This window comes from Morone saxatilis, unplaced genomic scaffold (assembly GCF_004916995.1).
Source record: "Morone saxatilis isolate NCDOM2014 unplaced genomic scaffold, NCSU_SB_2.0 Contig21, whole genome shotgun sequence".
NCBI classification, from domain to species: Eukaryota; Metazoa; Chordata; class Actinopteri; family Moronidae; genus Morone; species Morone saxatilis.
In genome coordinates, this window is record NW_023339774.1 from 5436715 (window position 1) to 5451114 (window position 14400).

At 39.2% G+C, this 14400-nt stretch overlaps 1 protein-coding gene across 1 annotated transcript in view; it reads left to right on the forward strand.

Annotated features, from left to right (window-relative positions):
* igsf9a (immunoglobulin superfamily, member 9a) overlaps positions 1–14049 on the forward strand; it is a 51796-nt gene extending 37747 nt beyond the window's left edge. Inside the window, exons 16-21 of the mRNA XM_035668621.1 lie at positions 39–123; positions 1043–1210; positions 1610–1646; positions 1991–4300; positions 4771–4844; positions 5641–14049. Coding sequence (XP_035524514.1) covers positions 39–123; positions 1043–1210; positions 1610–1646; positions 1991–4300; positions 4771–4844; positions 5641–5804 — 2838 coding nt within the window. The 3' untranslated portion in view covers positions 5805–14049. The remainder of the gene's footprint in view (positions 1–38; positions 124–1042; positions 1211–1609; positions 1647–1990; positions 4301–4770; positions 4845–5640) is intronic.
* The last annotated feature ends 351 nt before the right edge of the window (positions 14050–14400 follow it).

The window sequence follows — 14400 nt, forward strand, 5'->3', positions numbered from 1 at the left end:
TGTGTGTGTGTTTGTGTGGGTGCGGATGCTGGTCTCAGGACTGTGTGTACGAGCTGCGGCTGCTATCTCGTCGCGGGGAGTTGCTGAGCGAGCCCAGTCCATCAGTCAATGTCTCCACCACGGGTAGGTGTTCGAGAGCAACCTTGCCCCCTTCACATTCTCGCCCCACCCTCTGTTTCAGCCCATCCTCCTCCCTCAGTCGCCTTCTCTAACTCTTTTCTCCCTTTCTTATTCCTTCCCATCCCTCTGTTCCCAGCGTTGGTCCAAAATTAGAGCAGGGCCCCAGGGAACGCTGCCCATTAGAAGCCTGAATGATAGAAATAGCTCCACTAATAACTTCTCAAAAGAGTTGGTGATAGAAGTTTTACTGGTCTTTTCTGATTCTTATGTGAATGTGACATTAATTTTTCATTAGATATGGTACAGAGTTATCAAACAGAAGGATCTACAATACCCACTGATGTCACCCAGGGATTGTATATTGTTTAACATAGTGCTGCGGATAATTTCAGTCAGTGACTGAGCAAAACAATCAAGTGTGATTTGCTGATAATGATCATCAGGGACATACTGTTGATTGGAGATTAGATCCACTTGAAACTGGTATACCAAAGCTCATAACAATCTTGTATTATTTTTATGAGCTTTGTTTGCGGTGTAAATTAAGTGTGTTTTGGAACAGACTGACGCAAGTGGCATGAAATATATACATGTATTGAAGGTCAGCCAGTGTGATCGGATGATTGTAAAGCTTTTTTTCTTTCTTTCAAACTAAAAACCAAATTTGAATTTAAATGTATAATTTCAGATAAATATTTTTTAAATAAATTTAAATAAATAAGATAAATTATAATGAGGAATTATGTAAAATACTTTTTACTAGTTTTTGTTTCTATGAAGTGTGTGTTGCTACTAAGGCCATCAAGATTATTTTACTAGTAATTTAATTTTGTTTATGGTCATTGCTGACACTATAGTCACACCTAGCCTGCTTTTATTTTAATTTACTAATATATATATCACTGATGAAACGATGTCACAGGGATGGAGATCTACCCTGCCACATCCCAACTCCTGGAGTTCGTCCCGGAGCCATTACTGGCCGGCGTGCTGGGCGGGGTCGGCTTCATGTGCTTGGCACTGGTCTTGCTGCTGGGGTCCGCCTGTGTCATCAGCCACAAGAGGGACCAGCGCCGCAGAAAGAAGGATGGTAAAAACGTCCCTCACTCCAGAGTCTCAGCAGACACTCACTTTGATGAACTGCATCATGAATATCATCATTTATTCAATAAAATATTGAAGGCACTTTCAATCCATTATATAATTTATAGTCCACTGCATGGATTTGGCGCTCCTCTTGTCCCCTGCTCGTCCATTCAGTTGTAAAAGTTATTGATGTCATTTACATTACTTGCTAATTAGGGTAATTTCTCATTAGTGGCTGATAAATGTAAGTGTAATTAACTTTTTGGACAAGCCTGTGTGCCTCGGGCCCTTTAATGGGCTCTTATTAGGGTTGATTATGTTTTTACTTCTTGGTCAGTGTGGTTGTATCCTAATGAGTCAGATACCATCTTGCCCCTCTCCCTCCCTCCCTCCCTTTCAGCAGAGCCCCCTCATGCCATCTATAAATGCTCCCCATCAATGTAAGTACCCCTTTATCATTTCCTTATAATCCCTCCCATTGACCTTTTCCTCTGCATCACTTACTAACTAAAATATGTTGAAAATGCCAGCACTTTAGTTTATTTTCTATTTTCTATCTTCTCTCCCTTGCTCATCTTCATCTATGGCTGCTGCTGCTGTTTTGGTCTCTATCTGTCTACATTTCTCCCGCCCCCTCTTTCACTCTCACTAAATCTTATTTTCTCTGTCTTATTTTCTCTCCCTCTTACACCTCCGGTTTTTCTTACAATTTTCTTTTTTCACCCCTCCCTCCCTCCCCCTCTATCTTTCTCTCTCTCTCTCTCTCTCTCTCTCTCTCTCACAGAAAGACTTCAGGCACCGGCAGTCCAGACAGTGTGTTGAAGAAAAGCCTACTTCCAGCCAACATCCTCTATCCCACCACTTCCTCTACCAGCACCTCCTCCTCCTCGCAGACAGACTGTTCTTCCTTTAGCACTGAGAATCGTCACCAGCGGAAGCATCTATTATCCAACTACAGCAGAGGCCGCCTTACTAGGACAACTTCTTCTCCGATATCTCCTCCAATTGAGTTGATCTCTAGAGGTCCAGATGGGCGCTTTATGCTCCCACCGTATGACAGTGATGCACTGAGTGTAGACAGCAAGAGAAGCATAAGGTATGGCCGACCTGCCAGAGTGCGAAGGTCCGTGTCCCTGCACTCGGAGAGGGAAGACAGGAAAGACCCACCGTTTGTGCTCTCTGTTGATCTCCTACCTTGCAAACCAGCAGAAGCTAATTCCACACGCCAAATGTATGGCCTGCCCCATCACGGCGCTTATATCTCCGATCAGAAGGTGAGCTATGATGGCTCTCCTGACCTCAGCAGCATGTGCTCAAGCAGTAGTTTGGCCACCATTCCTCATCAAGACAGAGAAATAACTCTCACATTTCCAGTGCTCCCACATATCCGATCAAGCCTAGGTCAGCCGTCTACGACCGCCAGCACTCTGGTGCTCCAAATGGAGCACGAGCGGGAGAGGGGAAACCTGAGTCACTGCCTGAAACTGGCTCAGGAGAGGGAGGAGCTGGAGAGGGAGCTCAAGAGGTACACTCTGGAAAGAAGCTCCATGAGAGAGATGAGGAGGGAGCATTCAGACTTGGAGAGGAGAGAGGCCGGTGGTTGTGAGCTCTTGTGGGAATATAAGAGCAGCACCTTGCCGCACAGATACCCCCAGGGCAAAAAGGAGAGATTTGGTCTGTCACTGAGCCCTTTCTCCTCATCCTCTGTGCATTGGGAAGGCCCTCCTCTTGTCTCTCCTCCCGCTCTGATCCCAACCCTCACCCGTGTTAATGCGTCTTCACCTGCGAGTCCCTATTGTTTTAAGTCTGGCAACCATCATCCTGGTCCATCATTCACCCATCAGACCTCCCTCCAATCTAAGGAGGCAGGCAGTTTTTCCAAAGACAGATTAACTCTCCCACATCTCTCCTCAAAGCACCAGAGACATGAAAGGGTAGAGGCAGCACCAGAGGGCTATGATAATTCACCACAATCCACACTCTTAGAAATGCAAACGAGTGATTCGTGCTCTGAGGCACCGAGACAGAACAATCTTAGTCATGGCAGCCTTTCAATGTTGTCTTTCCACAGCAATAAATATACTGAAAGATCTAATTCGGCTCTCAATGCGTTGCCAGACTCTTCAAAAGTGGAGGTAGCATTCCCCAAGCCCGCTGATGAAGTAGTGTGCGTGGAGATGAGTGTGGATGAGCCAGAGTTGGAGGTATGTGTAATGCGACCTACAAAGCCCATGCTGCACCACAGAATCGCCTCTCATGTGCAAAAAGGGCACTCGCTGACTCACAGAGGCCGGTATGAAGACATGAGTAATAGCACAAGCTTTAACTGGCGCAGTCCTGCCTCTGTGGATGATATTATCAGGGTCCCCGCTTCCTCGCAACCTTCACAACCAGAGCTCTGGAGAGCTGTGACCCAGCGCTCTAAAAGCTGGGACTCTAAGCAGCGAAGTCAGAGCCTTGACTCAAAGAGACGGAAAGAGAGCAATTTCCTGACCCCGGATGCGTGGATAGACTCCCTCAGCCAAGAGAACTGCTCTGTTGCATCTTCCTGTCGTCCAGATTCTTTGTTCTGGGAACCCCAAACCTCTCCCACCAGGAAGGTCTCCAAATCTCATGCAAATTCTCCTTCTGCCACCCAAGCTGCCTCCCGTTCCCCTCCTGCTGTGGATTCTTTATCTCCAAGGAGCAGTCCAGAGAGACCCACACCAAATCCTGACGTGCCTTGCCACTACGAGCCAAGAAGAGAGGCATCCATCTTTCCAAATGCTGCCAAATGGCCAATCGCCTATCAGCAGGCCGTGGAAGAGGCAGAAGGTTCCTTGGAGGCCATGAAGGAAGCTTCCAGATGTTTACTGCCAGGAGACAATGATCAAGATGCACTGGAAGTGGAGGCAGGAGGCTATGAGGGAGTGCCAGAGTCCGGAAGCAGCTACAACAGTTATGCCAGCAGCGGCCGAGGCAGCATGGAGCCCGCTAACAGACGCCTGTCCCTGTGTCACCTTTCCCCAACCCTCACCAGCTCACCCGAGACTGTAGAGGAGAGCCAGGGGAGCACAGAGGACAAGCACAGTCACCAAATGGAACCAAGCCAAAGGTATTAAGGACATAATGAATGAGGGAAATTATGTTTTACTATATACTATTACTAAGTGCATTTTTACATCATGTTGTGATTGGAGATACAGTGTCAAAACTATATAAAAAGCTATTTATCTGTTTGAATAGCTCAACAAACATTTCACAAGTGTTTCATACCTCTGAGAATTATGGAGAATGCTGTGTAAATGAACAAACATATAGTAAAATAAGATGTCATGGTATGTTAGAAGAAAAAATATCCAACATGACACAAAGAATCTTCTCAGCTTAAACTGTGAAGCAAACATGAAAAGGTTTGACTAGAAGAAAAAAGCAAATAGTACCTTTTTGACGGAAGAACTCTGACTCAGTGTATATTTTATTGGGAGTGCTTTGCCGTTTGTAGACACTGATGAGTGTGCATATGTGTGCATTAAACGTTCAAACTGTGTTTATATACTAAGTGGTGTTTTGTGACCTCCCCAGGAGAAAGGTCTCGGTTGATGAGAATTATGAGTGGGATGCTGCTGATTTCTGCTCACAGCCTGTAGACCATGATGGTGAGGATTTTTCTTTTCTTACCAATGTGCACTTCACGTTTTGGCACAAACACTGGTTGAAAAAAATAGATGCATTTGTCTGTTTAGAATCATTAATCAATATAGTACAATGCTGTAGCAAAATAAAATGATGGAATGACGGTATCTTCCGTTATGGTTGAGGAACTAATTTTAGAGAATGATTCATCTGGTCGAAATGCAGGTAAATGTTGGTAGGAAACAAGTTCCTGCATGTTTGGAATTGAATGTACACTTTTTGATTTGTCTGCTGATATATAGTATAGCTGTTCTGTATTTACTATTAAACTTGATATGACTAATTTGTAGAGCAGTGTTCTCTACTGGCTCGAATGTGCATTCGAACCAATGTGCTTGATGATTTATATTTTAATCTATTCTACTGATTGTATTTTATTTTTAGACACAGACTTTATTTCAGTGGCTTGCTGTGGCAGTGTGACATGTGTGGTATTGAGCAACATTTAACAAGACCATTACTGGAACACTTTTATCTGATCAAGGTGACATTTGTAACAATATTTTCAGGAATCCTCAGAGAAAGGTCAGCCATGTTTTCACTCTTTGGCTCCTCTGAATTAACTCTCAAGCTAACCTGAATTTGCTCTCAGGTTAAGGGTTGGATATTAAATATTAGCTTTAAAGTGGTTTATATCTGGGGGAGTTCCAGATGGATGGGACAGAACCAACGGGGTGCAGACATTTAATGAAATAACATCTGCACTAAAATATCAGCAAACTCAAAAATAATTTCACGTCTCTTTTTTTTTACCCACAGGCCTGCTTCCTTCATTGAATCTACTGAAACCTGCTCGGTGCTTTAGCCTTCCCAGCATGCAACGCCCTACTAAGGCACTGAAAAATTGCACTCAGCTCTCTTTGCTCTCGGGGCATCAAAGCAGCTGCTCTGCTGAGCCAGAACCAGACACCGTGCTGTTCTGACAGTGCCAGCCTTCGGCTCATCTCACCTGGTGTGTCCTTTCACTTATTGACTGGCATCACAAGGCGACAAAAAGTGTATCTGGCAGAGAGAGAGCTTTTGTCTGATCAATTCAATTCCCTCTATCAAACCAAAAAAAAAAGGCCAAAGTACAGAATAGCCTTTTTGGTCTTGCTTGATCTCTTTGTTAAAACTTTACTCGGTTTTCAACAATACAGGTTCTCAGTTAAAGTAACCGAGACACAAAGTCACCTTTACCACTATGCAGAGCTTTAAAAGTTTGTTTTGCTTTGTGACCATCATGCTCTTGACATTTTTGGCCAATCTGCACATATCAAAGCATTTCACTGTGATCATGCATCCACCACGTTCTCTATGTGTAGTTTGATAAGCATTCATCACCCAGGGATGAGTTAGTGGTCACACAAGGCACAAAACGATCTCAGTCATAATCAAGTGACTGGTTTACGCTGGGGATGAATAAGTTTTTAGATATCATCAATCACCTTTGAGTTTAACAAAAGAGGTGTTTATGAAATGTCAACAAATAAGGAAGATGAATATAATATATAAGGTGATTCTGCTCCACTTTTACGGTTCTGCTTTAGTTTAACACTGTTTCTAAAAGCGTCATTTCCCAGTAGAGATCATTATCTGCTTTTTTGCCCTTAAAATACTGAGTAGATTTTTGGATACCAAAAATTCAGTCATTCAGGATTAAAAGCCTTGGTTTTCTCCCCAGCCCGTCTGCTTGTTCACCAAAGCAAGACTTGTAATTATGTTCGGTAATTGAAGAGGGTCCAGTCAACTTGGTTTGTCCTTGTTTATTTTTTATATGGACATAAATGGAGATTAGCTTTTATTTTTACTTTAATTTACCAAGGGTCAATTCACTGAATGATGACAGCTTTTTTTTATCCCAATAACACCTGCTCCATGCTCACACAGTTATTCACATTGACACTTGGGAGCCAACAGTGGTGCTGATAAGCCCCACCAGTTGATTGGTTTAACGCCTTGTTTGAGGGCATGTCAACAGCAGGTAATGAACACATCCTCGCAGGGCTGGGCGATAATTAACCATTATTGTTTATAGACTTACAATCAAAGTGCATAGTAATGCTGTCGTTTTATGAAATGCTGCAGTCCAAATTAAGAGTTAAAAGCAGATTGAAAATTAACAAAATTAGCTATTGAAGTTTTTATATTATGAGTGCTCAGTCAAATCAGTACTTATAACAGCAAAGTTTCAGACCCAAGGTCAGTCATTTTAGTGGTATCCAGATGTTCAGAGTCAATTCATTCATTCATTCAAAGTCAATTTGTGTGGCTTTTGATATGGTACTCTTGTTACAGTATAAATGGGAGTTATTGTAATTATGTTTCCAACATGTAAAAAGTGTTCCTGTCAACAAGTTGTAATTATGACTGGAAGTAATCTGAAACTTCTGTTATATCCAACTAGGTGTTAAATAAGATGGAGGTTCCTGATTGTGTGACATGTGTTGCTAACTATTATCAGTGGAAAGTAGCTAAAGCCTGTTCAAAAAGTTCCAGATGTGTCGCTAGATAGCATCATGTGCTCATTTGCATATCTGATATAACGTCATTATGTAACCATTTACTTATCTACAAGACATAGTTTTAAAAAAAATAAGTCAAGCTACACTTTACTGACTAACTAACTTCATCATTAGCTATTATTATTTTCCAAGCTGCTATCATCAATATCTCAATATGAACCTAAATCTGCCTCTACTTTGAAAAGCTTTTTATGTAGGCTGTTGTATAGACTGAGGGTCGTTAGTAGAGAGGATCCAGACACTGGAATAAACACACTCCTGTACACTCTGTATTTTTACAGAAAATAAAACCTAAATATGTACCTATGTGTAAGTACATCCCACCCCTGCTTCCAGCATGACCTGTTTGGCAAGTAAGCACAAATTAATTTTTCTAGTGTGACAGTGGAACACAGTTCACTGCATCCAATGTCAATTTGATTATTTTAGATGTGGTCTATATCCTGTATTGTAATGAATATTGATATACTCTAAAAGCACCAATTTCACTAAGATCTACTTCACAATGTAGATTCCTGTTAGTTCTGGGGGATCAAACAAGCAACCTTCCAGGCACACCACCTGCCAGCACTGCCCTAAACCTGCTAAGAGAAAATGCCCATGCCTCATGCTCTCTTTTCTTTGTGAACAATCGAGGAAAAAGGAAAATTGGGACTTTGCTTGCTGCTCTAGCTCAAGGCCTTCACATTAGTCAACCAAATAATTAACTGAGAACTCCACAGTGTACCAGAGCATTGTGGGGTATCCATCCTATAATTGAAATTCACTCATAGAAGCTGCATTAACTGCAAATCAATGTTTCACTTCTGTAGAACATTTTCATTTTCTGGTGTACACATATTGTACCTCAAGTCCATAAATGATCAAACCCTATGTGCTGCTCTGGGGATTTGTAGTCAGCACTACTTTTTTGCCTACGTTTTTGAAATTGAATCCAAATATTGTGCTTCCAATACATCAAACAGGGAAAAGTATGTGGAGAAATATTTTACATTGAGCCATGGCGGAATCATACAGGAACTACTGTATTGTTGTATGATGAGTGCTTTGGAGGATTTAAACATGAAATGTTGTTGCAGAAATTGTATAGAAGAGACTACTGGCCAATAGTATGTATGTGGATAAACAGTACTTCAGAATACAGCCGAGTGTAACATCATAAAGAGACGTGGACAACAGCGAGGGCTCATAAAGCGGATTGTTATACTGCTACCTTTTTTCAGTTATTGTGTGTACTTAGAGGGATTAGCTTTAAAGCAAGCACTCTTTTATTATGTCCATTAAGCAGTGAATGAATTATTTGGAAATGCCAGGAAGTAACTCTTGAAGCTAGAAACCAATCAAGGTCTTATGAAATTAAATGTCAAAAACAAATTGAAGTGTAACCAAATGAAGCTTGTGTTACCCCAATACAGTTCAAACCTCGCCATAATTAGTGAGTAATTCGTGTCTCTCGAGTAAATGTCAATATACTAGAAACGTTAAAATCCCAAACAAACCCAGAATGCATTCTCTGTGTTTTAATCACTGTGATTCTAGCATTTTTCCAAATACTGGAAAAATCTTTTTTTAAACCACCAAAATGATAAAATTATTTCCATTCACATTCTAGTGTATCTCCCAACTTTTGGCATTTCCAAGTTGTCTTTTCCTCTGCAAGAAGAGGGAACTGAAAATCCTGCTGATTATGAGCCAGACTCTAAGTGACTGAAAAAAACTGTTAAAGATCAGAAAGTTTGACTTGCTAAGTGGATTTTATTAGTCCAAATGTCACCTGCATTCTTGTGTTTTTAAAAATAAATACGATTTTCAAACAATTTTGAAAATTTAAAACACTGATAACTCATAGATTAAATCCGCTGAAAACAAATCTTAGAAAAGGTCCAGTGTGTAACATTACATACATTACACATTATAACATCGGTTTTCATAAGTGAATACAGGAATCATTGTGTTTTTGTTACAGTAGCCCAAAAGGGATGAACCAAACACTGTCTCTAAATAGGGGCGTTCATGTTTTGCATGTTTCACAGCCACTGTAGTTTCTCCTCCGTGCTTAAAAGAGGAGTGTGAAGTGACGGAGTTGCGATCTGCAACTACACCGCTAGATGCCACTAAATCCTACACAGTAGACCTTAAGTATTTCTCGATGAAATATTCATAAATATTCATGACTAAAAATGAAACAATGAAGTTAAAAAAAACCCTTCTGTTATTATCATTATTGTAAGTTATTATCTGTTAAGAGTTGAACTCTTAATAACACTCATCAGGTGTGTGTTTGATTAGATTTCACTGACAGTGAAAAAAAGCCCAGTCACAACCACCAACCGTCATCAGATTCTGGTGTACAGAAGGATGATTAACCAACTCCCATCTAACCGAGTCCCATCTTTTTCAAACCAGTGAGAAGAGTACAGAGAAAAGCAGTAGAATAATGAAAATTTTGGTAATTTGGCTCCCAATAAGACGCTGATGAGAAAATAGGTTTTCAAGCCCTTTAAAGAGGATTGACAAAAGTTATTTTTGCGCTGTGCACATAATTTATAATAATATTATGCGTAAAAACTGCCTTTTCTGCTCAAAATTTTGGTTTTGCAAGCAGAATCAAAATGTCTTATGTGGTTTATAGCGTTCTCCTGTTCAATAACAATGTAGGTGGTCAAAAAGCCGACCAGGATCAACATGTCCTTTTGGTAAAATTAAGAAATTTCTTCTTTATTATTATTGTAGTATTTCAAGTTTCTGTTTTATTGAATTTGTCAGATCTAACTTAACAAGTACATTTTGTTTTTTTTATAAATTTTGTAGCTGAAAGCAAAGTGCTTGTCAAAGCGTCAGGGATAGTTACTCCACTCTCCTCACCCTGCTCCATTTACACATTGTAAACCAGAGAAGCAATCTGTGATGGTGTACAGATATAAAGCTTGATTCTGCTCTTTTGACACTGAGTGGGCAGCTGACTTCATTGACTGATAAAATACTTGTCTTACATCTAAACCAGCTTCCAATCAAACTAATGGTATTAGTACTGCAGCACCAGACAACCCCCAACCCAAGAAAATGATCGGAGGTAATGTCACAGTCATCTTTTTTAATGCTCTGCAATTCCATTTATTTAGACTTTTATATCACTTTGACATGAGAGATTACAGGGTGGGACAAACACATATTTCTTGTCTGCGGCTGAGCAGCAGAGTTTTCACAATGCTGAGAGTAAACAAAGAAAGCAGTAATGAGCGTGTGCAAGTGCAGCCTGGGCATGGGTATTTCAACAGCTTATTTCAAAGGCGAACACTCATAGCATTCACACGACAAAACAGCAATTCATACTGACAGGTAACATTTTTTGTTTTCCAGTGAACGTACATGGTTTGAATTTAACAGCTGTATATTCACTGGCATTCAGGCCTTTTTTCTTTAGCTGTCAACCACAACTGACTGGCTGTTTGTGAAGAGAGATTTTACATTGAAGACGTTTCAATTTATCCTGTTTCCTTTACTGAGCCTTTCTATAAGTGACACAATGACGGCTTTATATGAGCTTTATATAGAGAAGGTGCATACAACTAGAGGTATAATACTATATGTGGTCTGTAAGCTGATGGTTTAAAGTCATCAGTTATAAGTTTATTTAATTGCCTTTGTTCATGGAGCAGGCTATGTACTGTATGTAGTCCAGTATGCTTAACACAAACTTGTGACTATTGAAGTTTTAATGCATAACATTTCTGTCCTGGTTAATTTAGTGACATATGTGGTTACTGTGGTAACAGCAAGTGCAGTTACAGAATGGAATCTTCCTAAGTCCCGCCTCATTTTGCTCTCTGCTGCAATAAGAGTTGAGCAAGCCTCGGTCAACCTTCTCATTTCCCATGTACATATTAAGTTAGCTAATGTTAGCAAAATGCTAGCTAGCTAATCTACATAAGTTATTAGACAAATAAGATCGGTGGCTAGTTAGCTAGCATTTTGCTTACATTAGCTAACCAATGACGTGAATATAGCCTATGTATCTCGCTTTTATCTTTTAATCATCTTTTAAAGTTTCTACATTTTCTAGATAGACGAGCCTAGCGGATAGCATAAGTGCAGGAAAGGAGAAAGCTTACTGTGGTTTCAAAAGGGACTTATGAAAGACACACACTCCAAAGGTCTTTGTTGGAAATAGTTGATACGGCTGTAGTGAGTGAACAGTAAACTGTGAGGTTTATATCCATTATTTAAAATGAAAAAATAGCAATACTGGATTACATACATGTATTATTTCCTGTGAATGGTTCATGCATGTGAAAGCAATTCAAATGGTGGACTCCGCCACTAACAATCAAAACCAATTAATTAGAGAGGAAATAACAAAATCTAAAAACATTCAATGGCTTTTACTAAAACAATTCTTACTCTAAATGGTATCAAAAACAGTTTTATTTCACAAAAATCTGAAGGATTATAACTTCAGGAAAAGTTCAGAAAGTCATGTTGTTTTAAGTCATTTGAAGTCAAACTCTCCTAGAATGTAAATTTGTTCCATTATCTTAAGTCATTCGCTCATGACCACCTGAAAGCACGATTACTGACAGAAGTGTTCTTCAGTCGTTTCACCTTGAGGCCAAAGCATGCGCTCACTTAAAAACTGACAATCTGTACTTTTCTATTCAATAGAAACTTGGTGTGACAAGCAAGTTAGATGAATTTACAACTCTCGTTCATTCAGCTAAAACTCAGAAATTAGTCACAATGAAAATCCACACTCATTTAATTATGACTCCTGCTGTGACCAACAGGAAATTGACAGAAATTGCAATAGTGAATCAGATAAGTTATTTAACAAGCAGAAAGGCCAAATTCACACCTTATCAAATATTAGGATTTTCTGGTTTGGTACTGTTGAGTAAAACAAACAATCCTATATGGGGGTGTTTTTCACTGTGTTTCTATACTATATTCAAGCTTTAACATTCTACTGAAAGAAAATGTTGATAGATTTTGGTCATTAAATTATGAATTGCAGCTCCAACTGTCCGTTTATGAGAGATTTAGGATCTCTAACAAAGACTGAAAAAAAGCAAAAAAACCCAAATTGCTACACTGTGGGATGCATGAAACATCACATTGTGAGGGCTTACTACAACATAGAAAATGTAATACATGAAATGCGCATGATCGGTGTCAAGCTGCAGTGCAGTGACATATTTATATTGTGTTCCACTGTGATAAGGGCGTTTATGTTTCATTTAACCTTGCAGACATAATTATTTTTCTGTTTTTTCCATCGTCAAGTGGACTGCAGCAGGTATTTTATTTTGCATGACAGAAAGAATGAGGATGGCAATTAGTGCTTGTTGCCGAGGATAAGCTGCGACTATTATCTCCTGCCAAGTGTAAAATTAGTGCGATTATCAGCAATATTACCACAGAAATATGGTCGGACGTGGATAATTTAAAGATTGAAACCTAAATGGGAGTTTTTCAATCAGTCTATCTGCACATCCAGCATTCAGTCTGAGAGGCGAGAATTCACAACATGTCAGCGAAGTTAATTACCTCACCGAAAGCCTCCCAGCAGAGTGTAGAATAATAGCATCAGGGAGAGAATGACTTTTCTTCTGTTGTATTGGTTTTATAGTGCAGCAAAATCTTTCTTAACCCCTATTTCACTTTAATTAGGTGTTTGCCCAAGAGACGTACTTTTTGAAAAACATCTGTGTTCTTGTTATCCCAAGGGCAAAAACCTTGCAGTAAGTGTTTCTTATTCTCTCATTGATTACAGAACGTGTTCATCCAGCATTGATGACCTTATTATAATTGATGGTTTAGTGTGTCCATGAGAATACACTTGCAACAAACACAATTGAACCCAATTTCTCATAACGCCTGTTGACATTGTGCAGCACTTTTGAGGTTTTTTCTTTTTGAGCAATGTATTTGACTGATTTCAAACAGCTCTATTTTCATTAATTAATTAAAGGTAAAACCTTTAAGCTATGGAAAGGGAGACTCATTATTAAAAACATAATGACATATACAGATTAATATTATTAAAATCAAATATATATTTGTGTGTATTGTTGTGTACTGCTTTTGTAAATTAATTTACTTTGTTCTCACTGTTTTTTCAGTTTTTAATTAGTTTTTGTGAACTTTCTCAAACTTGCAGCCAAGGTTGCAATAATGTTTACAACAATGACAATATAATGACACAGAAGAGCACATCAAGATGGAAACATATGTCAATTATCTTGCATGTTTTGTCATTAGTAGTGAGGAATTATAGTTTTAAAATACTGTCTTACTTTTGTCATGTTTTTTTAACATAAAGTTATGTTTTTTAATGTCACATTTATAGATTTTTTTTTTAATTGAAAGAGAACTGTACATGTATTAGGTTTTGTGTTTTTGTGTGTCATGTAAAACTTCAGACAGTTGTTGAATAAAAACTGCTTATATGCAATCCCTGAATCAGGGTTTCCATTGTTTCAAATAAAGATGCATCATTGTAAAATGTTTCAATAATTCATGTACAGTGAAATAAGCTTCTTTGCATATCTGTAAACTCCATTGGTCTTTCACTGCCTCTTCAAACTTATAATCTATTTTTCCTATGTAAATCATAGTTTAAAGCGAAACAGGGCAGCACTGTATGCAATTCATTTTTCTATTAATAAATAAACCTGAACCGTTTTTATCTTGCCCAGCCTCACATTTTTCAACTTTGGTTACTTACAGGTTCTTTACATTACACTGTTTATCAGACACTGGAATAAAAGGTGTTCACAAACATCGATTGGCCTCTCCCACACCAGAGAAGTAACGTGAATACTTAAACTGATTGGTATTCCCCTAGCTGATTTTGAGTGTTTTGCATACACAAATACTTTCAAAATCAATGGAACTTTGTTGATCCAAACGCTTTGAAAAATGGGGCTATTTTGGAAAACCTAGGTGCTCACTGGCATATAAAATTAATCACCAAAGTTTATTTTCAAACTGTATAACAAATTAGATGTACACGGCG